At 37.4% G+C, this 25332-nt stretch overlaps 1 protein-coding gene across 1 annotated transcript in view; it reads left to right on the top strand.

The window, feature by feature from the left end:
* The window catches only part of LOC118763642, a 40203-nt gene extending 15112 nt beyond the window's left edge, over positions 1 to 25091 (top strand). The window contains exons 4-8 of the mRNA XM_036503353.1: positions 4514 to 5848; positions 6011 to 6969; positions 10327 to 10411; positions 12872 to 12961; positions 24770 to 25091. Coding sequence (XP_036359246.1) covers positions 4514 to 5848; positions 6011 to 6969; positions 10327 to 10411; positions 12872 to 12961; positions 24770 to 24896 — 2596 coding nt within the window. The 3' untranslated portion in view covers positions 24897 to 25091. The remainder of the gene's footprint in view (positions 1 to 4513; positions 5849 to 6010; positions 6970 to 10326; positions 10412 to 12871; positions 12962 to 24769) is intronic.
* Positions 25092 to 25332: the final 241 nt, after the last annotated feature.

Here is a 25332-nt window from a genome sequence, read left to right as displayed (position 1 = left end):
TTTCCATGTGGAACAGGCACACAGCTCTTGCAGGCCAATCCTCTTCCCCAAGGGGTGTGGCCTTAACATGTCTGCTGCAGAGGATGGGTCTTCTTGAGTACAGCAAAGTGCCAGGTCTCTTGGTTCTTTGTTATCTCGTCTAAAAGGTTGTCCTTCAGAACTTTGTCCCATGTCTTCCTGTGACTCCCTCTTCTATGTGTTCCATTCACTTTGAGAGATTGGCACTTCTTTATGGAGCTGTTGGCATCCATCTGCATCATATAACCAAACCAGTGCAATTTTCTCTCTTGCACATTAATTTCGCGTACGCTTAATTTCCCTCTCAGAATACATCAGCATTCTGTTGAACATGTACACTTACATTAAACATCCAGCAGAGCATACAAGCCTCATTCCTCTCCAGCCATTGCATGTCCTCTGCATTTGGGGCTCATGTCTCACTACCATGTAGAGAAGTGCTGATGATATCTCTCTCTCTATATATATCATTATTTGTCTGTTTCCATACTGGTATGGTTAGGATGGTTTGACAGGGAACTGGTGAGCTGCAGGGCTGTATCAAGCTCCAGTGTCATCTTTGACATAGTTTCTATGGATGGATACCCTTCCTAGCACCAGCCATTATACAGTGTGTACTGGGTGCTTTTTTGTGCACAAATTATTAGAAAGTATATTTATTGATAACATTGCATCACATCATTGGTAATATTCTCATAAAGCAAGGAACTATACTAATTTTGTTCTGATGACAAACATGGATGAGTAAATAAGAAAGAACATATATCCCATATTATTAATAAAATACAATATCATCTAATAACAACCAATTCACCAACCAGTGAAACAAACAGCCCACATAATATTATTCCTTTTAGCTTTTTCTGATGATAGTTTTCTCAATTCCTGGTACAAAATCAGTTGGTAAATTGGCCATTATTAATCTATAATATTGTATTTAATTAACAATAATATACTCACTCTATTAACCAGTATATGAGTGCCTGTTTTTTCTGACATGTGGATTTTTGCATAACTATTGTATATTGTATATGAAGAACTATGACTTTCTGTGGAAAGAGAGTTACATTAAAGAATCAATTATATTGTCAGTCTGATTGTGAGAAAACACTCCTAGCTCATTAATGGTCCATATTACAAATTGGGTGGGTGGGTGTGCATCTTGTGTGTGTGGTATATGTGTACATGGTGTGGTGGTGTGTGTGTTTGGTGTATGTGTGTTTGGTGTATGTGTGTTTAGTGTGTGTGTTTACCTAGTCTTTTGAAGCTGAAAACAATAATGACACACTTGCATGAATAGATTAATTAACTTAATTCTCCCATGTTTTAAATATAAATTTTTCATAATTAACTGATTGCTATTGAATATTTTAATGAATACTTAAATGGGAGTAAAAACATATTGTTACATACAATTCATGACAATTATATGTAACACTAAATGAGTTTTATATTTGAAATATTTTGTCACCCTCTAACATTGGCCTTTCTACACTGCTAGTCGTCACTTATTCTTCAGGCCATCCATCGGCAACATCAGTCACTATCTCTTATCATTGTCCATTTCCATTACTATCCACCATTCTCTCTCAACTCAATAATTATGTTTCTACTATCATTCTTGTGATGTAAAGGAAGTAAAAGATGGAAGCGAAGAGAGAATTACAGTAGTCTTACCTGTCGGTCCGGAAAAAGGATCACTTTCAGTATCCACATGCTGTCTTGATCTGCAAGGTTCACTCTATGTTCACATGCACTATCCATTGCTGTACAGTCTCACACATTTGCTCTGATGTGCTGTCCGCCACCAACTGACTCCTCATGCTTCCCCGATGTCACATGCCTACTGCGGTACTTCCAGTGGGACCCACAGGCCCCACTTCCGACAGGACATGCATACTCCCTCACTTCCGAGCCTTCCCTACAACACAGCCTGGCTCATAATTTCGCATGCCCCCTGATCTTAAGATCATTCAACCAACCTGCCCACACCCTCTTTTCAACCCTGACCACATGCCTTAAATTGACACCTAATCAGCCAACCAGTGAGGAGGGCACTGCTCCCTCTGTTACTACTGTGAGACTTCAGGACTGGTTTCAGTTCCTGGTATGTTGCTGCCAGCTTCGTCCTCTTGTCCATTACTGTTGGCCCCATCCTCTGTCGCAGTGATGATCCTGCACACATCCAAAAAATGTCATGGCACGTCATCTACAGACACATTGTTCCTCGAATTCCCAGAGGTTATTGTCCTCTTTTTCCATTGTGATGTGCACTATGCATTTGGGGGTTTAACCCAGACTTCTTCCGCAACCTGCACAAAGGCATGCACCTTCTCTTCTGCGAGATGTGGCGATGTGGTACATGGATGTCTCCACTTCTACTTGACTATTGCCCTGTGTGGCACTGACACCTCAGCCTGTTTCGTCTTGGGTAACATATTATACCAAAAAATGGCCTCGACCAGTGAGATGTTGTCCTTCTCTGCTATGGTCTTGATGGTACAATGATGCCTCTCCACAACCCCATTACCACTTGGCCGGTATGCTGCCCTGAAGAAACGGCTGACATGCCACTTGTCAAGCATTTCCCCAGCACCTCCAAGCGAAATGCAGTGCCATTGTCTACAAGCAGCTCATCCACAGGGCCTCATTCTAGGAATATCTGTCTTCATTTCTCTCCATATGGCCAAACACCCCAGTCCGTAGTCGACCATCGAGAGGTGTGTCCCCTGCCCGTAGTGTGTGACGTCCACTGCCAGTCGTTTCCAGTTGTGTTCCACTGGAATGCTTCCTGCCTCATGCACACCAGAGTGGGGTCAATGGACTGGCACCTGTCACAGCTCCCAACTACTCTTTGCACACTCTGCTTAGTCACATCAGAGTCAACTTTCCTGGCAAGGAACAGAGTCCTGTCCACCCCCACGTGATGCATGGCATGCAATCTCCTCAGCTCCGAGTCACTCAGTCGATACACTGCAGCCACTCCTTGCTCCAGATCCTCTGGCACCTGCAGCCAGGCTTTCTTTACTCTGGTTAGGACATCTGCTCTATTCCTCTCAGAGGGTACAAAAACCACACTCAACCTCAGGTTAAACTTGGCAGCTAGCTTGCCCAGAATTCCCAAATGGCATTTTATCAGCATCTCTGCACCCCTTTTGGTTTGCACACTCCGCTTGCCAATGATCACTGATCCCACCCATCTAAGTACAGTGGCCAAATTGGTCTGGATCTCGATGGTATGCAGCCCCTACCTCAGGGCCAGTTTCAGCCCTTTCAACATGGCATCCAGCTCCGCCACATTGATGTGGTTGCAGTTGTCCTTCTTCTTAAGCCAGGCTGTATCCTCCACCACAACACCTCCAATTTCCAGGACAACTTCCGTTGCTATGCTGCTGGCATCACACCACATGATCCCCTTCTTCAATTTGGGCACATAACAGTTCCCTCTTACTGGGTCCTCTGCAGTCACACTCTCCAAGACTTCTTGCATCATGGCAGTTGTCTTCTCACCCATGTTATCACTCCACCTCACTCCTTCAGCTCGCCTCTTGATGAAGCTGCATGCTGTCCGGTGCCATCATGCAATCGGGTAGTGTCCCAGCAGTTTCCCACACACAGAAAACAGTTCCTGCCTACTCGTATTTGAGCCCAGTTCTGGGATCTCATTCCCTCTCTGAAACACCAACATGCTGGCCTTGTCACTCTGTAGCTTGAGTCCCAGTGCAGCTCCTCCTTCCATCACCTCAGGTGGTTTGGCAGTTCTTCTACCCTTTTACAGGTTTTGTTTTTAACCCTGCCGGGTGTCCAGTACACACCCTCCTCCTCAAGTGAAATTGGTGGAGTGGGCCAGTTTAGTTGCTGACGACCCTACCATGTAACAAGTAGTACTGGGTTACATGGTACCAGTAACATAACCCAACATACATACATATATATATATATTCATCAACCTCATCATTTAACATCTGTTTTCCATGCTGTCATGGGTTGGGCTGGGAAATATACTAGGCTCCATTGTCTGTTTTGACATTGTTTTGATGGCTAGATACTCTTCCTAATGCTGATCACTTTACACTGTGTACAGGGTGCTTTTTATGCAAGACCAGTACTGATGCTTTTTATATGGGGCCAGCACCAGTAGGGTTTTACACACACACCACACACACACACACACAGAGTAATTGTTTTTCAAAATAAATTGCACTTCATGTTTGAGCTTCCAGTGAAGCTGTAAGATGATAGTAAGGCACTCAACTATGGGTCCACTGCATCTTACAGCAGAAACAGCTGTAAGCTAATGAAGTTCATAAGTTAATTGTTTATTTCCTTGTCATCTCAATTTCTTATCAATATAGTTATGAAAAATGTTAAATTTATTATACAAAATGCTTAGGTCTTTTTAGTCCTAAAATTTTCTTTGTTTTATTATATTTTGAAAGATAAAAAAAGAAAGAAAATTAACTGATTTATATTTTCTGTTTCAAATTCTGTCCAGAAATCCCGAAAGCATATTTCATGAGCAACAAGATGAACCAAAGCATAGTAAAATAAAGGATAAAGCAACTCATGATACTCCTGCTGTAGAACAAATAACACAAATAAATATGGCACCAGAAAATAGAAATAATAAAGCTTCTTGTGATGTGTCTGAGCAAATACTGCAAATAAGTACAGATAATGCTGACATAGAAAAGATCTGTGTAGAATCACAAGCTGCTGATTTGAAGGAAAGTAAACTACAGAAGCTTGAAATGACTGAGGTTAAAAAGAATAACGATTCTAAATCTGATAATCAAACTTCAGCGGAGATTCTTAATGAAGACAGACTAAACTGCAAAGATGGAAGCCATTTGGAACTGTCTGAGAATTCTAACACTGTTGATTGTATAAGAAAGATAGAAATGGAATACAAATCACCTAATTGTGAAAAATTGATTTCTTCTATGGAAGATGTAAGTGTGAAACAATCTGAGGCTTATTTGGCCATGTCTTCAGGTTTAGAACTGTGTGCTCTGAAATCTGACATTCTAAATGAAGATATTAAAAACAGAGATGGAGTTATCAGCTTTCTAGAAACTATTCCAAAAGATAAGTGTGCAATATCAATTTGTAGTGAGAATAATCCCAACATTGACATTTCTAATATTCCTAGTTCTTCCATATCAGAAATAGAATGTGAGAGTAAGTTACCACTTCAAAGTGAGAAACTGGAAAGTAATTTTCCTAATAGCAATGATAATCAAATTATTTTATCTGCGAAAGAAAGCTTTCAAACTAATATTAATGTAAATAAGGAAGTTACTCTGAATTTATCTAAAGGATTAAACTGTAATTTGTATAATGAGCATTTACCTGATATTAAGACAGTTGGGAAAATGTCAGAAATTCAGTCAGGAAAACAGCTATTACCTTTGCGTATTGAAACACAACAATTAAATTTACAGACAAAAGAAAATTTTCCAGGTTTACGAGCAAAGGATGCACTTTCAGATCTACAGGCAAAAGGTCAATTATTAGGTCTTCAGACAGGAGAGAAAATGCCAGATCTTCAGATAATAAAGCACCTTCTAGGTCCACCATCAGCTGAACATGTTCCAAATCCACCGGCTGCTGATTGCTGGCCTGATCCACTGAAATCTGAGCATCAACCAGATCCACCAACAGCTGACTGCTGGCCAGATCCATTGACAGCTGAGCACCAAGCAGAAACATCAATGGCTGAACAACAGGCAGAGACACCGGCAGCTGAGCACCAGGCTGAAGCACCACCAACTGAGTGCTGGGCAGAGGCATTGACAGCTGAATGCCACCCAGAAGCTGAGTACCACCCAAATCCATCGACAGCCAAGCACTGGCCAGAAGCACCAACAGCTGAGCGCTGCCCAAATCCACCAACAGTCATGTGCCGCCCAGATCCATTGACAGCCAAGCATTGCTCAGATCCATTGACAGCCAAGCATTGCTCAGATCCATTGACAGCCAAGCATTGTCTAGATCCATTGACAGCTGAGCGGCACCCAGAGGCACCAACAGATGTTCAGCACCTAGAGGCACTGAAGGTCAAGCACCATCCAGAGGCATCAACAGATGAGTACCACCCAGATCTAAAGACAAAGGACCTCTTTCTTGATCTACCAAGAGTAGATCACCTGCCTAATTTACAGAAAGTAGATCATCCATCGGGTCTCAAGGGTGTGGACTCCATGCTTGATCTACAGACCACAGACTGTCTTCCACAACCACAAGAAACAAACCATCTACTTGATTTGAAGAGAACAGAATATTTGCTACATCAACAGAACACTGATCATATGTGTAGTCAACAAGTGGAACACCTGACAGATTTACAGCAAGGAAAGAAACCAGATCTAGAAATAGCATATTTACCAAATCAACAAAGAGTGCCTGTATCTGATCCATCAGTAAGAAACAAGTTGTTTGCAGTAGAGGTAAAGAAACAATTGCCAGATATTCAAACAGAAAAACATTTCTCTGAGCTAGAGACACTGAAACAATTGGATGTGCAAAAGACATCTGAAAAATTCTTTGGGGTAAAAGTGAAGGAAAATCAACCAGAGATGAAAGCAAAAGAACAATTAGCTGAGCAGCAAGCAAAGGAACAAACAAGTCAAAAATTGTTTGAGTTAGAAACATTGAGTTCTTTTTCTAAGCTTATTGGTGACACAAGTGAAATAGCTGATTCTTTCAGACAAATTTCTAAAGACAAAATTAAATTAAAACCTGTAATTGATAGTGAAAACATTAAAAGTCAGCCTAAGAATGTGCTACACCATTTGGTAAAGGAAACTAATTCTGTATCCAGTCTTACATCAATTGTAAAACCTCTTGAGAAAAGTAATAGCAACAGTGAAATCACAATGACAACCACCTTACCATTGAAACTTCCACAGTCATCTTCATCATCAAACAATTCTGCTTTTCACATGAAAGGTAAATGGTTAGGTTTTTATTATGAAATATTATTTGTAACTTTGAGTATTGCTTATCAGATAGTGTTATATTTTTCTGTAATTTTCACACTAGAACTTTTAGTAGGTTTGGTCATTAGTTTGTTGTTGGTAGTACATAATATTAGGCTGTGTGAAGATTAGAATAACGACACATATAAGTTTACATATATTATATTACCCAGTACATTTGTATTTATCTATGTACAACAATTGTTTGAATAAAACACTATACATGAGATAGTAAATGTGATAGTTAAAGTCCTCATTGTATAAAATATTTTAGTTATTTATATGAAAATTATTCATGGTTATTAAAGACAGAATAAGTTGTAAAAATGAAAATGTCTTACCAGAGTTGACTGACAGAATTGTGTGCAGCACCTGAGGTTGTTCTGTCTTAGAGTTTGATATCTCAGCTTCTTATAACTTTTAGTTACATTTTAGAACATTTGGCAAAACTGTTTGGCAAGAAATTTTATGCAATTTTCTTTCAAGTATACTATTTCATTGGTTACATTCCAGCCAATATTGATTGCAGTCAATCTATGCTTTTTTTCTGTGATACACATATACTAGGTAGGAGATCTTTGCACTTAAGTGCTGTCCATATATCTAAGAAGGTGCACTACATGATGCCCTCTTCAGTTTTGGACTGTATCCATAAATAAGATCTGGTTTATCAAAAGGCAAACCTTTCTTATCAAACACTCTTCAACCATTTGTCCATCATCAAATTGTACCACACCTATGTCTTCTGTACTGCTATTGTAATTTTTTTTTCTTTTTATATCACATTTATCTAACACCATTTTCATTATTTTTATAACTCTTAATAGAGGGTGGTGGATTGACAGTTGGGGAAAATGCTTTGTGATGTTTTATTTGACTTTTTACATTCTGAATTTAAATTCATTGAGATTAATTTTGCTTTTAATACCCTCTGGAGTTGATAAAATAAGTCATCAACCCAATTAAGTACTGGGGTTGATACATCATCATCATCATCGTTTAACATCCGCTTTCCGTGCTGGCATGGGTTGGACAAATGACTGAGGGCTGGCGAACCAGATGGCTGCACCAGGCTTCAATCTTGATCTGGCAGAGTTTCTACAGCTGGATGCCCTTCCTAACGCCAACCACTCTGAAAGTGTAGTAGGTGCTTTTACGTGCCAGTCAGGCGGTACTGGCAATGACCTCGCTTGAATCTTTTACACATGCCACCGGTACAGGTGCCAGTAAGGCGATGTTGGTAACAATCATGCTCGAATGGTGTCTTTTACGTGCCACTGGCACGGCGACTAGATAAGCACTCTGGCAATGATCATGCTCGGATGGTGCTCTTAATACCCTACTAGCACAGGGCTCGAGTGCCAGTAAGGCGACACCGGTAATGATCATTCTCGAATGGTGCCTTTTAAGTGCCACTGGCACAGAAGCTGGTTAGCCGCTCTGTCAATGATCACACTTGTATTATGGTGCTCTTTGCACACCACTAGCACGGACGCCAGTCATTGAATTTGATTTTGATTTTACTTGCCTCAACAGGTCTTCGCAAGCAGTCAACAGGTCGCTAATATTAATGCTATTAGCCTCATGCATGTGCCTTTGTCAACCAATGAGAGCTTGAAACAGCTTTTATGTTTTCTTGACTAAATGATAAATTAGTCAAAATCTTATCTCTCTCCACAGACAATTGTGAAATAATCATCAGCATTTTAGTCTGCTTTCCATGCTGGACTGGATCTGACAAGTTAGAGTACCATGTCTTGTTCCACATGTCTCAGTCTGACTTGGTTGGTGTTAGGAGGGGTATCCATCTATAGAAACTAATTTACAGAGTGTACTGGGTGCACATTTTTATGGAACCAGCACTACAGAGGTTATCTTGCCATTGGCAAGGTTAAAAATTTTTCTCAAATTCTGTTTTGTCTCAGTTCAATTTGCCAACTACTGAGTGTGCTAGATGCTTTTTTTTTTACCACCAGTACTAGTGAAGTCATTATGTGACATAGAGGGTGAAAAAGCCCCCACCACTGAAAGAGAAACTAGGAGAGTGAATGATGACTTTAGGTGAAGTCCTGAAAGAAGTTGCACTATGCTGAGCAGAAAGAATTTGTTGTGAGAAGGTAGTGTTGAGAGAAATACACTATGATGTGAGAAATGGATTTAGTCAAATGTATCAAAACATTTCTATATACCTTTAACTTTTTAAATATAATTACAGACCCAGAAATATAAGACAAAAATCTATTAGGTTTATATTGTTTCAATCTAATTTGAAAATACAATATTTTTTCCCTATAAAATATTTGGCATGTGGAGAAGTATTCCTTTGTTAAGTGATTTCTCCATCACACATTGGCTTGGTTTAGGCTTAGGTCTGACATAAGCCTTAGAGCTCAAAATGCTCGAGCTTAACCCGATTTTCATGGCATATAAGACACTCCCCACTGAATGGGATCACAACTATTGCTGGAACTCATTTACAGCTGAGTGAATTGGAGCAACTGAAATTAAGTGCTTTGCTCAAGAACACAACACACCTGGTCTGGGAGTCAAACCATGGTCTGATGTTGTGAGTGCAACACCCTAACCATAAGGCTACATACCTTCACTTACATAAAGTATTCAACTTCAATCTTGATAATATTTTAGTTGTCATTGAAAATTGCAAATATTTTACCAAATATTCTATTTACATTTTTTTAACTACAAAAATGTTTAATAAAAATGTATCCAATTTTGAGTATTTTTTATTACCTCCTGTTTACAACAAAAATTTTTGAGAAAATTTAATTTTCTGAATACTTCAGCTGTAAATTTCAATCTTATGTATAAACAGTTGTCATAAATTAATATTAATTTTTTAATTTCCACACTGCCTATTTCATTCAACATTAGATTTCTAATGCACCATGCACTAAATATCTAAAGGCACCCACTTACTTAATTGAAATTAAGGACTGAGATTGAATGTTATATTCTCCTCACTGAGATTGAATGTTATATTTCTTTCATACATATATTATCACTAAGCTTTCATTTATTGCTAATTTCAGTTTTGCTACACATTATTGAATTGCCATTAATATCATGTTCATCCTCAGGCTGTTAGAATATTAGAAATGGTAGAGTACAAGATGTAGTGATTTGTGGTTTCAACAATACACTCCTTTATGTCCTTAAATTCAAATGCTGCCAGCATTTCACTCTGACCTTCTTCAATTTCTCCAGGGTGAATAAAAGCGATATCAGTCATATAACTGACCCCTACCCTACTAATTTCCGTACCGTATTGATATGTCATGTGTTGTTTTTATTACTGTTGTTATTACAGATAATATATTTGATGATATGGATTTAACAGATTCCCAGATCTGTGTTTCTGAGCTGTCAGATAATGAACAATTCTCTGATAAAGGGTAATGGAATTTTATTAACATTTATGAATATTTGCGAATATTAAAGATCTGTGAAAGAGGATTATATTGTGATGTGTGTCCATATTTATAACCTTTCCCGTGTACTCTTTCGTATACCTTTTTAATATTTAAGCTAATACTTTATTTAATTGTAAAGATGTATTCACTATTAAATTCTAATTTAACCATCAATAAATTCAATTTGATTTAATTGCTTTTTATAACGTGATATGAAACAGCCCCAGTCTACACTGTATTTATCAAAAACTTATTCAATAGTAGATTTAAACTGTCATCCAGTTTAATACCGCTGTTCACAACTTTATACTGTTCTCTTCAACCACATTTTACATTGATCATCCCACTGAACTACCAAATTATCTCTCCTTCTCCACCACTATATGCCTCTCAACCTTTGTCTGTTACACTATGCCTGCTTTTCTTTCCCACGACCAACATTTTGGCAACCTATCCTACCATGTCATCTCCCTCTCTCATCTTTCTTCTCCTGTCTACTATACCAACATTACTATTCTGCTACTCTTCACTCCCATGGATCATTGGACAAACCCCAACCACATCTACCATTCATTACATCCATCCCTCGACATTTATTCTTCATTCATTAGATTCGCATATCCCTTGCCTATTCCCCATCTCTCACTCTCTCTCTTGCGACCTCTATCCACCCACACTTTTGGTTTCTCTGTCTTCACTCTTTGCTATCCACTTCACACTTTCAGGGTTCATACAGACACCTCATCACCATTATTCACATTTCTTCTAACATCTGAGTAACCAGGTTGCTCAAATACAGCAAGAAATGTGTTCTACTCTGGGTTTTTTCCCATATCGTAATCCCTCATTTCCTAGCATAAAGGCCTCCCACCAAATCTGGTTGTTTGTAGTCTTGCAAGCTGCATGGTAACCTCATTAGTACTAGTGACATGAAAAATAGCACCCAGTACACACTATAAAGTGGTTGGTAATAAGAAAAACATCTTGATAACATAGACAGTGGAGCACAATATAGTCCTTGGACCCATCAGATACTGTCAAACCATCTAACCTATGCCACTATGAAACATGGACATTAAATGATGACCATGATGATGACCTACCTCTTGTGTATCTTTAGCAAAGTCCACTCTATTGCAAAGATTCAGACCAGATCTCCAATCTAGGTGCAGCTTGCTACTGCTGCAACCCGTTAGTTGTGGTTGCTTTCTTTTTCTCCACCTGTCTCTGAGACCCTGCAGTTATGGTTGCAGCTCCAAGTAAAAAAAAAAATAAAAAAATAGAAGCTAGCAAAGCAATCCAACAATAATTACTTTTGAACCAATATGTGGGTAAGAAGTTCACTTTGCAACTTTGCAGTTTCAGGTTCAATTCCACTGCTTTCTACCTTGGCTAGGTGAATGTCATAAACAGAAACTGTGGAAGCTCAAGGAATAATAACAATTAGCTATAAAACCACAAATCTTAGGACAAGCATATATACCACTTCCAGGCGCGCATGCGCGCTCTCACACTCACACATGCTCACTTGCACACACTCACACACACACTCACTCGCACAAACTCACACGCTCACACACACACTCACACACATAGACACACTTCTGCATGCACACACATAGACACACTTCTGCATGCACACACATAGACACACTTCGGCATGCACACACATAGACACACTTCTGCATGCATACACATAGACACACTTCTGCATGCACACACATAGACACACTTCTGCATGCACACATAGACACACTTCTGCATGCACACACATAGACACACTTCTACATGCACACACATAGACACACTTCTACATGCACACACACATACACACACTTCCACATGCACTCACATGCACACTTGTGTGCACACATGCATGTACAAACACACTTCCGTGTGCACACATACGCTTATGTATATGATGGTGAAAAACATTTTTGTTGTTTATTTCATCGATAAAGACAATAACATACTTCTTGTCTCCTTATTGGTTACGTATTCAGTACAACTGTCAACTTTTGTTTTAGATTGCATCAGATTTTCTAAGCCTCATACAAAAAAAAAAAACTAAAAAATATAGGCAAACCTGTCTAATTGCTAAATATATACTCACCAACCATTATCCTATCAATGTGATGTGTTCTTTGTCTCTTTAGACTTATACAGTTTCCATTTCTACTCCTCTGTGTGGAACCCTCATGCAAGGCCATCTGATGTACCTGCCTTTCCATTTTTCTTTATCCTTTTTGTATCTGACATGCAGAAATTTATACTACTCACTTTCTAGAACCTCAATCCTCTGGAAACTTCTCTGCTCACATTTTACCTACAAATATCGGCCTTACTGATGTTAAACTTATTATTTATCATTTTCTTCTAAATTAATGATTACAATATTTATTTTCATTTTGAAATAAGAAAAAGATTATTTTTATTTTACAGAAAGCTATTCCTGCAACCACAGACTAAAGAGATTGAAAATGATGGAACCAAAATAGTAAAAGATTTAATTAAAGAACTTGCTCAGTTGAAGTAAGTTTTCCTGTAATTAAAGTTAATCATCATTGTGTGTTTAAATTAATTATACATTGTATATTATGAAATGTGGCATTGAAATGTTTTACATTAAAACCAAAGTTAAGACATGATCTGTAAATGGACTGTTGTGAGTTCAGTTCTCTTTAGAATCAACTCAGGCCTACTATTGCACATTCAGGTGTGTACAACCTATTTAAGATTATTATGTAGACAGGTTGAAGTAATTTATTTTATACTGTTTTACATGCATTTTCCTATACTTTCAAGTAAAGGGTGGCTTATATTGGATATTCTTCTTTACTCCTGTCTGATTGCCAAACCTTCACTCATTAACATGACAACCATTAGCCCATTATTGGAGCAAACATAATTATGCACATTTTACAACTCAGTATATCTATTAGTAAGACTTAAACTCTCTCCCATAAAATTAGTGGGCAGTGTATTAACTTTGCAAATTAATTATACACCTTCATATTATACATTTTATAACACAATTTATACATATATTAGACTGTGAAGGAAGTTTATATAAAATTGGTGCTAGTCTAGTTTTGCATGATATGTAACAGATGCAGGTGTGGCTGAGTGGTTAAGAAGCTGACTTCCCAACCATGTGATCTCGGGTTCAATTTCATGCCCACCAAAGCCTTGTGAATGGATATGTTAGATGGAAACTGAAAAAAGAAGCTTGTCATATATATATATATATATATATATCGTGTGCTTTTGTGTATACTCTTGTCTATACATCACATGATAGTTGTAAGCAAGCATCACTGTCATATAAGTAATGTTCGTTTCTATTCCATGAAAAATGTGTCTGCCTAGAGGAAAATATTACCTTGCTTGCCTAGAAAAGGGGCATCTGGCTGTAGAAAATCTGCCTCAACAAATTCGATCTGACCCATGGAAACATGGAAAAGTGCATGTTAAAGTTTGATGATGATGTCAGTAACATTTTTTCATCATCATTCAATATCCATTGACCATGCTGGCATAGGTCGGACGGTTTGACTGGTGCTGGGTAGCTGCACCAGGTTCCAGTCTAATGTGGCATGGTTTCTATGGCTCTTACTAATGCCTATCACTTCACAGAGTGAGCTGGTGCTTTTACATGGCACCGCATGGGCGTTTTTTTTTTCTTTGTAATAATATTTTAACATTTATTAAAACTATAGATAACCGACTCATATCAGTTATCTGTAATTTTATTAATTTATGTAAATCATAACATTCGTCACATCTTATTACATTAGTTCATATACTCATTTACTCATTTACTTGTTTCAGTCATTTGACTGCGGCCATGCTGGAGCACCGCCTTTAGTCAAGCAAATCGACCCTGGGACTTATTCTTTGTAAGCCCAGTACTTATTCTATCGGTCTCTTTTTGCCGAACCGCTAAGTGACGGGGACATAAGCACACCAGCATCGGTTGTCAAGCAATGCTAGGGGGACAAACACAGACACACAAACACACACACATACATATATATATACATATATACGACAAGCTTCCTTCAGTTTCCGTCTACCAAATCTACTCACAAGGCATTGGTCGGCCCGGAGCTATAGCAGAAGACACTTGCCCAAGATGCCACGCAGTGGGACTGAACCCGGAACCATGTGGTTGGTTAGCAAGCTACTTATCACACAGCCACTCCTGCGCCTCTTTCCTCTTTCTTCCTAGCAATTACCATATTGACCGACTGACAGTTTCTTTTCACTAGTCGTGTCATCAATTGATGAAAGAGCAAATCCATTACTGGCTTCATTTTCACATGCTCACCCTGGTTTTAAAATAATCTCTACTTCTTTGTAATTAGTAGTTTCTTGGAAATCATATTTGATTCTCAGTAGAACAATGAACGGTCTCTCTCTCTCTTTCTCAGAGTGAAAAACAAATTGTATGAGACTTCTGTACAAACAGTAATGTGAGCCTTGAATGCAGTGGATGTGTCAAGACTAGAAAGGAATGAATCTAGTGTCCTCTGCTGGATGTGCAATGTCAGCATGCTCACACAACAGATTATATGCACACTGGAAATTTAAGAAAGGATTTATGACTGGATGTACTTCCTGTCACCAGCCTTCTCTTTTTATAGTTAAGGGATATCTTTATTCTCCAGATCTTTGAAAGTGTGGAGTGACTCGTCATGAAGTCAACAAGAATGCCAATATATGCACCACTTTACTCTTGTGGTGATGGGTGTAGAATTTATAAATATCAATTTTATGATTTTTCGCGTTTTATTCAATCTCATTAAATATCACTGATCTATTTGATTGACCTAACAAGCACTGATATAAATGTTTGAATTTGTTGATCTGGACAATTCTAACCAATATATTGAAATTAACACAAATATAAAGAATATATTTTTGTTTTAACTTGATAAATAAAAATAAACTATTGATTCCATTTTAAAACCAAATCATTACACACATAAGTGAGCATGACTGAATCGTTTTAGGTACCTACATTGTTGCAGGCAGATCTAAGCATTTAATCTTATGAAACATTCAGCTGTGATTACTGGAGAGAGAGAGAGAGAGAGAGAGAGAGAGAGAGAGAGAGAGAGAGAGAGAGAGAGAGGGGGGGGGGCAGGGTTTGGCTGCACTAGATGGTGTTCATTTTTGGTTTAGCAGACTTGAGCAACATGAAAAGAACTCACTTTCTCAAGACACAATGTGCCACCCAGTCCAGGAATGACATTCCCATATATAAAATGTTTTGTTTACACTACATTGATAATGTCTGGATGAAAGATTACATATGTTCTCTCTATAAATACAAAGCAGTTACAAGATGTATTAATGTCATTAAACTACAAGATGATATTTATGCTACTTATTGTTCGTTTGTTTCTGTCTTAGATTTCAATGTTATTAAATGAGTCAGCTTCTTTCCACCTTCACATTGATCTCCAAAGAGCTGTAAGCTGTTGCTACATTCTTTAGTCATCCTCTTGAGGTAATGTTAAGTGACAAGTCAAGTCTTTTAGTGGTGACATCTTTGGTGGTCCAAACTATGTTGAGTCTAACAGAATGTTCTTTAGGTGTTATTTGACTACAATGTTTTGTAGCTGCCACTGTTTCTTTTCATACTTGAGCACTTTGTTCATTAGTGTCCTGTAGTGATCACTACTTATTCCGATAATGGATCTCATTGTTCTCTGGTATCTTGTAGTGATCAGTTTGTTTCAATACTTGACCTGTTTGGTTTTTATGGAATCCCGTAGTGACCATTGTTTGTTTTGGACATCATTGTTCTCTTCTATATCAATCAACAAGTGATGCCAAATATGTTATTTCATAAATATAAATGAGGTAAAGAATCAATGAAATATTCATTTTTATTTCTTAAAGGAAATATCACAGGTGAAAGTGTTTTTTTGTTTGTTTGTTTCACGAATAACATAAAGTGATATTGCTAGTTGTTATCTTGATAATGATGTAATTTATCTTATATAATGATCCAATTAGCGTGACAACATTATTCACTGTTATTGATTTCTGCAGAAATTCAAAATACGTCATCACTATTGATTTTAGAAATTTTATCTGCATCTATACATTGTTTTTGCGTGTATGCCATGCCAAACTATCTACTTTATATTAAAATATTCAGTATTTGATGTTGGACATCACCAATAACACCATTAATATTCTATAATATATTAACTACAATATGTTTGGTGAAAGATCAAAATGTGTAGATTACAGGACAGTGATATATCTGTTTTGAATGCTTATGTTATATTTGTTATATGTATCTACATATTTGTACATTATGCCTGTTTTTTTTTCATACAAGCATAGGTTACTACAGTTGGGTGCCACAGCAAAAGTGAGGTCCTAAAAGCATTAGGTTTATGTCTATACACTTATTAGTCTCTTCCCCTGTGTTCAGTCTATCCCCATCAAGTTTTTCTCTACTTTCATTTTCCTAACACCCATCGCTCTATCACTCTTCTAACAGTGATACTATTCAGCTGTTGTAATCATGACAGCAGAAGATGTACATATTTTTTCTCCTTTGTGCTGCTAGTTACCCCCCTTCCCTCTGTTCCTTGGAATCACTTGTCATCTTTAACATTCTTGTATACCTGCCATCATTCTCAATACCTTCTCTTCTTAACTGTTAATGTCTCCTACTTTTGTCCCCCACCCCCCACCAACTCACTAGAGCCACCATTCTGTACCTCTGACCTTCATCTGTGTCCCCATATATCTCTGTATTTCACCCACTCTCCCTTATTTTCTTATCTATCTACAGTTGCTTGTATTGTTAATTATCATCTCCTTCCTGAGCTATTTCTCTTACCTTCTCCCCCATACTGAAATTTACCAGCAACCATACCTTTCCCTTGTACATCATTTACTGTGTTAACCTCTACCCTATTTCTAGCCACCTGTCACTGTCCCCTTGCATTCCTATGAACTTATCCATCCAACCTCCCTATCCTCAATTTGTATACTCTTTTATACTTGCCTTCATGTACCTTGAGAGCATGCTCAGATACTTTGTCATCAATACCTTATTTTCCTTCCAGCTACTCCCACTCACTCTCATGTCTTGTAATATAGCCCTGCAAGATAGCTGTGCCTATCTCTCTCATATTTTAGCATTACAACATCCACATACCACCTCCATTACTACAACCTCACTTGGTTGAGAAACTTCTTTGTCTTGGTAACCTCACTAGTGTTGGTACCATGAAAAACGCACCCAGTACACTGTGTGTGTGTGTGTGTATATATATATATATATATATGTATATGTAGATGCACACTGCATCGACAACAGATTGCATTCCCAGAATACAGAATGATACCTTTTAGTGAGCACATTGAGAAATGCGCAAATCAACTACTACCACAATTTTTAATCTTTCCATTTTACCAATGTGCTATCGGAACACCAACACAAATTAGACTAAACAAGGAAACATTCTTCATTGAAAAGTACAAGCCCAGACTTAACCATTCCAACATACTTATACAGAGAAATTCACTCCAAAGGAAAGACAAAAAATTTTAAGCGATTATCTCCCTTACACCGGAAGAAATCACTTATTACCTCCCCTTATCTAGAACTCTTCACAACATAAACATAACGCTGTAAGAAATTTGAAAAGCTAAACGCGAAACCGGTCATTTCTTCTAAACTATGTCATTGTAAGAAAAAAATTTATAATATTCTTCAGACATATTGACTCAAATATATATTTTTTAACCTTTTAAAACAAGCCTTCTGTAGTTTTTTCACTTTTTACTATTTTCTATATATTCAACTACGTGCTTTCACAAACCAACTTTCTCATCTATATATATATACACACACAGTTATCATCATCATCATCATTTAATGTCTGCTTTACATGCTGGCATGGGTTGGACAGTTTGAAAACTGGGGTGGGGTGCACCAGGTTCCAATTTGATTTGCCTGGATGCCCTTCCTAATGCCAACCACTCTGAGAGTGTAATGGGTTTTTTAATGTTTGACAGCACAGCACAGGTGTCATTGACCCCACACTGGCATTGGCCACGACTATGGTCTCACTTGGCTTGACAGGTCTACATAAGCATGGTATATTGCCAAGGGTCTTGTTCACCTGTCACTACCTCCATGAGGCCCAATACTCGAACAGTTCATGGGTACCAGTCAGATGGCACTGGCATTGGCCACGACTATGATTTCACTTGGTTCAACAAGCCTTCCCAAGTATAGCATATTACCCAATGATTGAAGGATGTTTTTAACAGGCCAGTTGCACAATACTGGCATTGGCTATGACTACGATCTCATTGACTTGATGTCACTGCCTCCATGAGGCCCAATGACTTGAATGGTGCTTTTTATGTGTCACCAGCATAGGTGCCAGTCAGCCGACACTGGTGTCAACCACAACTATGATATTACTTGGTTTGACAGGTCATCACATAACATATATGGCTATGTTTATAGGTACAGGTGTGGTTGTGTGGTAAGTAGCTTGCTTACCAACCACATGGTTCTGGGTTCAGGCCCACTGTGTGGCACCTTGGGCAAATGTCTTCTACTATAGCCTTGGGCCAACCAAAGCCTTGTGAGTGGATTTGGTAGATGGAAACTGAAAGAAGTCTGTTGTGTATATATATGTGTGTGTGTGCTTGTGTTTGTCCCTGCCACCATCACTTGACAACCGATGTTGGTGTGTTTATGTCCCTGTAACATAGCTGTTCAGCAAAAGAGACTGATAGAATAAGTACTAGGCTTACAAAGAATGTTCTTGGGTCGATTTGCTCGACTAAAGGCAGTGCTCCAGAGTGGCCACAGTCAAATGACTGAAACAAATATAAGAATAAGAGTATATGTAAATATACATGTGTGTGTGTGTGTAAAATGTAACTGGTAACCACCTTTGTTGCTGCTGTTGTCCCCTGTGGTTGTTTTCAGCCTCAGAGGCAGAGAGAAATAGGGTTTGATAAGAAATTGAAGGGCGGGGAGAAACTTCTATCAAGGGGAGAGAATCACTGAGCGAGATTTTATTATTAAAAAATTTTTTTTTTATATACATATTTTATGCAAATAGATATAATTCATATATACATAAACGCACACACACACACACACAAGCATGCTCCCATTTCTTTGTTAGAAGGAGTGAAGTGATTTTTGAGAATATAGATTTACGTATTGTTAATATATGAGTTTGCTTTTGTTTTTTCTTTTCCATTACTTACCATTCATTTCTGAAACATAAGTGAAACCTGCTGTCTGCTGCCTTGCACACAGGCATAAGTATAATTATGTATCATTTCTAGGGACCCAATACACCAGCTGTAGAGAGGTTTGAAATCTCAGTCTTATGTTTTTTTACTTTGTCTAACATCTTAATCTCATAACTGACTCATATTTATATAATGCACCTTTCCCCGTAGAATTATTCTACGCAGAAATGCTGAGTTGTCAAATATGAAATGTCTTAGAGGTTTTGTGATATGATAGTCATATGTTTTATGATGATCATCAGATGTATATTAAAATATAATGGTCATGTAAATGTTATATTTGATAATGCAAAACAAATTAAAATCTGCAGCTTTGAGTGAGAATAGATTTTTAAAAAAATTTAAATAATTATAGGTCATACTTTTAAATTTGCCTATTTTTGGAAATACTGCAAATCAAGATATTTGATAAAATTCATTGAAAGTTATGAAGTATATTCCACTGAAATGATTTGTAATTTGGATTGTTAACAGGAATTTTAATGATTTCTTCTTTTTTTTTCACTAATGGGGTCACACAAGTTCAGATGTTCTTACTGGAAAAAAAATGCAGTTTAAAATTTTGTTCAGATTAATGTGCATGGATGTATATTATATAATATATATATATATATATATATATATATACACACGAGAGAGAAATATTGTGTTAAATGTCATTCTTAAGTTATATCTGTCCTCAAGTTGTTCTCTAGGCTTTCAATTAAGTTTTTTTTTTTTGTATTTATGTCTGTAGTCATTAGGACAACTCAATAGAAATATCAGAAGATCAATATTAAATATTGATAAATTCTGATATGGTATTCACATGATAGTGTTACGAAAGAGCAAAATATTAAAGGTGACAAAGAAAGAAACAAAGAAAAACACAAAACATTCTAAACAAAATAAGCTAAATGAGAAACTGTATATATTTAAGTAATCAAAATAGGTTAGATAAAAGTAGATTTCAATAGCAGAGAAAAAGGGGAAAAAGCAAAGTAGATATGCATACATCATCACCATGTTCCATGCTGGCATGGGTTAGAATCGAATGGGTCCATTAGATAGAATGCAGTAGGTCCAAGGGCTGCATCATATTCCACTCTCTGCTTTAGCATGGTTTCTATGGCTGAATGTCCTTCCTAATGCCAACCACTTTAAAACTGCATGTACTGACTGCGTTTTTTCCTTTCTATTTTGTTTTGTACCACCAGTATTAGTAAGGTTGCCATGCAGCTCACAAAACTATGAAAGCTGAGGAGGTGGTGGTGGAACAGTTTTATGTTAGGGGTGTCTGTGTGAGTGAGTGAAGGTTAAAGTACAAGAGTAGGTTCTTGGTGTAGAGGAACTGCATGGCTACTCACATTTAGAAGAGAGGTTGAAATTATCCAGGAGGAACTGCAAAGAGATAAATAAAAATAATGGTGATGAGCTATCCAGGTGACTCCTCAATGTATGAGGTGAGTAGAAGTGAGTTGACAGAATTATTAAGAGTATTGGGGTGAGGGTTTGCTAAGGGTGCATAGAAGAGCAAAGAATGAAGAAATGGAAGGTAGGCAACAATTGTAAAGATTGGGTAGGGTTTGAAGGATAGATGTAGGGAATGGTGGCTTTGAGGTGGGGGATGACTATTATTTGAATTGAGGAAGACAGAGGTAAAATAAAGAAATGAAGGAAAGAAAGATGAGACTGAAATGATAAGCTTGTAATATTGTCTCCATTGAACTTCTTTACCTGTATACTTATAAAAGGTGCAGGTGTGATTGTGTGGTTAAGAAGTTTGCTTCCCAACCACATAGTTTTGGATTCAGTCTTACTGTATGGCAGCTTGGACTGCTATGATAACCTTTAGGTCAACCAATACCTTGTGAGCGGATTTGGTAGATGGAAACTTATAGGAACCTGTTGTGTGTGTTTTTTATCTTCTTGTCTTGACATTGTGCGGTTGTTGTAAATGAATGTCATTCATTTCCAGTAATCTGCAAAAACATGTCCAGTAATGGGAAACTATTACCTTACATGGAAATAGGTTACATTCTTGTTTTGTTCTTGAAATCTTCATGGATGTCACACTGTTTGTTGAACAGGAGTTCTTTCTATTCAGTACCATCAGAAAATCTTTTATAATCTCTCTGTGATGAAGGATACTATCTGAAATTGTTAGACTTTACCTTTTCTGGACAAACCAATTTATTCCATTTTTTAACTTCTTGTTTTCATAATAAGCTGACACAGTCCACTAATTTACTCAGACCCCACTGTTTACTTTATAATTAAGGGTCAGTTGTATGTTTGACGAAAGGGAGAGCTAGCTATATTATGAATTTTATCTGAGTGTAATTACTCTTAATTCAGTTGTTTTGTCTTCTTTCATGACTTTAAATTAAGACTGCACTAACATTCCTAACACTTTTGAAAAAGGCACTTACATTACTGAATTTCTTTTACTTTTATAAATCTGTTACATTAAAGTTGTGTATGGAATCAATATAAAAAATGGAATTCAGAATGATTTTGAAGGTGTCAAAGATGTTAAGATGAAATTCCATCTTTCTGGTTAAAAAAATTCAACTATGAAAATATATTTCTCACTAATCACCTGTAAATATCTTCTAGATTTTATGACTAATTTGATATCCATAATTGTTATGTATGGTATAAGATAGTAAATTAGTCGTGGACAAAATACCTTGCACGATTTAGTTGTGCCTTAATGTTTAAATCCCTCTGAGATTTGATAAAATTAAATACCAGTAAAGTATTGGATTCAATTCTGTTAATTGATGTTAATGTCTACCAAGTTTCTTCAAGTGAGACAGTGCAGTCAAGAAATCTGAACAAATCTTCTTAGTACTGCTTGTGCTTTAAGAACAGATGAGGGTGTAAGCCCCAGAAGCTGGTGTGATCCCAGTTATTATTAACTTTGAAAGACCTAATGATAGAACAATGCCACATAAATTCTATGAGTCATAGAATATGTGGTCCATCATGTTTGACACATGTATAATTTGTAGTTGACAGAAGAAGCAGTTATAATATGATCTGAATAGCATCAATATATGTCTCAAATCAACAACACTTCATTCACACAGTTTAATTTACAAGCTGTCATTTACTAATAATATAGTTTTCTTAAACTTGCACATATCTAATCTGCTCCTATACAATTTCTCTCAATACATGATGATGCTAACACACTCTTGTATGCACCAATCACTTGATTTCTTTCTTTCTTTTTTTTTCTCACTTAGTCTTTCAATGGTTACATTATATATCAGTAGTTTTTATAGTTTGATCCAGTGAAGTCTTTAAAATGGTCATTCAACCTACTAGAAATCATCATCATCATTTAATGTCTGTTTTCCATGCTGGCATGGGTTTGACTGTTTGACTGAGGACTGGCGAACCAGATGGCTGCACCAGGCTCCAGTCTGATCTGGCAATGTTTCTACAGCTGGGTGCCCTTCTTAACGCCAACCACTCCATGAGTGTAGTGGGTGCTTTTTATGTGCCACTGGCACAGGTGCCAGGGGAAGCTGGCAACGGCCACGATCGGTTGGTGCTTTTTACATGCCACCGGCACAGAAGCCAGTCATAGTGGCGCTGGCATCGACCACATACGGATGGTGCTTTTTATTTGCCAGGGGAGGCTGGCAACGGCCACGATTGGTTATCCCTCATATTCACACAGCTCTTTAAAATAGGAAAGGACACATTGCATAATGTAGTGTTAGACACATTTCATCTAAAACAAAGAGAATAGTCACCAAAAGAATGCCATTGATTATAAGCCTGTCAGTCAGAACAGGCCTGGGGCTAAACAACAACAATACCAGTTTGTATAATTAGTATAAACTGCTTCAATTAACAATTTATTTGTGTTTGTAATATGTCATTCAATACTCAATTTATGACTTTTAAACCTTCAGGTAATTTTAAAGATTGTTACTTTTTTTAAATTGCTTGGTTTGGAGGAAGAGGTAGTAGCTATTGCTCTTGCAGACTCTCCCAGAATAGCGAAATTAATGTCATTAACGTTTGACTTAAACGTTTGTCAACATTTTCTGATAAGACAAAGAGTAGGTAGGGAATCCTAGAAGGAGAGGGGGAATGTTCAGGGAAGCAATAACTGGGTGTAGTGAGAAGTGTGGGGTTGGTTTGATCTTTCATAATTTGAAGTAGATTTCAGATTTATAGATATTGATGAGAATGTAATCAGTGTTAGGATAGGATAACATTTATGATCAGGCTCCTCATCATTATCGTTTAACGTCTGTTTTCCATGCTGGTATGGGTTGGACGATTTGATTGAGGTCTGGAAAGCCAGTGGCTGCACCAGGCTCCAATCTGATCTGGCAATGTTTCTACAGCTGGATGCCCTTCCTAATGCCAACCACTTTACATGCCACTAGCATGGGAGCCAGTCAGGGGGCCCTGGCATTGATCACGTTTGGATAGTGCTTTTATGTGCTACGGGCACTGGAACCAGTCAGGCGGACCTGGCATTGACCACATTCGGATGGTTCTTTTTATGTGCCTCCAGCATGGGAACCAGTTGGGGCACTGGCATTGACCACTTTTGGATGGTACTTTTTACATGTCACCGGCATGGGAGCCAGTCAAGGGGCACTGGCATCAAAGGGACACTATTTCTAACTTCTTGAGGTTTAGAAACAACACCAGATTTGAATTGAAAACATAAGAACAGATTACCTAATGCCTAATTTACCCATAATATATATTGGTTTCAAATTTTGATACAAGGCCAGCAATTTTGTGGGCAGGGATAAGTCAATTACATTGACCCCAGTGTTCAAATGGTACTTATTGATTCCGAAAGGATGAATGGCAAAGTCAACCCCAGCAGAATTTGAACTCAGAATGTAAAGATGGATGAAATGCTGCTAGACATTTTGTCCAGTGTGCTAACAATTCTGCTAACTCGTTGCCTTATATATGCTGAATATTCAAAATTCAATTGCAGTCTGGTTTGATAAAATTGTATTAAAATTTTGTTTCTTTCTCTGTTCAAATTTTCAGCAAATTTATTATTCGTTCACAAAGAGAAATGGAAAATGCTTTTAGACAGAAGAGAAATGCTCAGTCAACTTCTCAGAATATCATTAAAAAGCAAGGAACACTTCAAACATTTTTAGGTAAATTTTAGTTATTTTTATTGCTTTTCACAGTCTATTTATTATTTTCAGATTAACTTAAACCCCTGCCCCCCACTAACAAAAAATAACTTTTCAAAGTCATTTTTGATTATCTTTAAACCAATTAACAAACATACACACATGCTGACTGTGTACATATGTGATATTTCAATGGAGAATAATTTTAATAAATTAAGAATTTATGTTGTATGGTTTTTGATATTCTTATAATTGTCTGTGTTGTTCATGTACATGCCGCTATCCACTCTGAGTTATTTCTCTGCCAATTTTTGTTTAATTTATGAAAATTGTCTAAACCATAAATGTGATCTACTCTTTCTGTATATGTCTATGTCCTTTGGCTGCTGAAGATAAAGTAGGACAATTGTCATGCTGAGGTAGAAACATGTCTACTACTGTGCTTTCATCTCTAGACACTAAACCTGT

The sequence above is a fragment of the Octopus sinensis genome, linkage group LG1 (assembly GCF_006345805.1).
Source record: "Octopus sinensis linkage group LG1, ASM634580v1, whole genome shotgun sequence".
In the NCBI taxonomy this organism is placed as follows: domain Eukaryota; kingdom Metazoa; phylum Mollusca; class Cephalopoda; order Octopoda; family Octopodidae; genus Octopus; species Octopus sinensis.
Note: the sequence above shows the minus strand (reverse complement) of the source record. Positions and strands in the feature narration are given on the sequence as shown.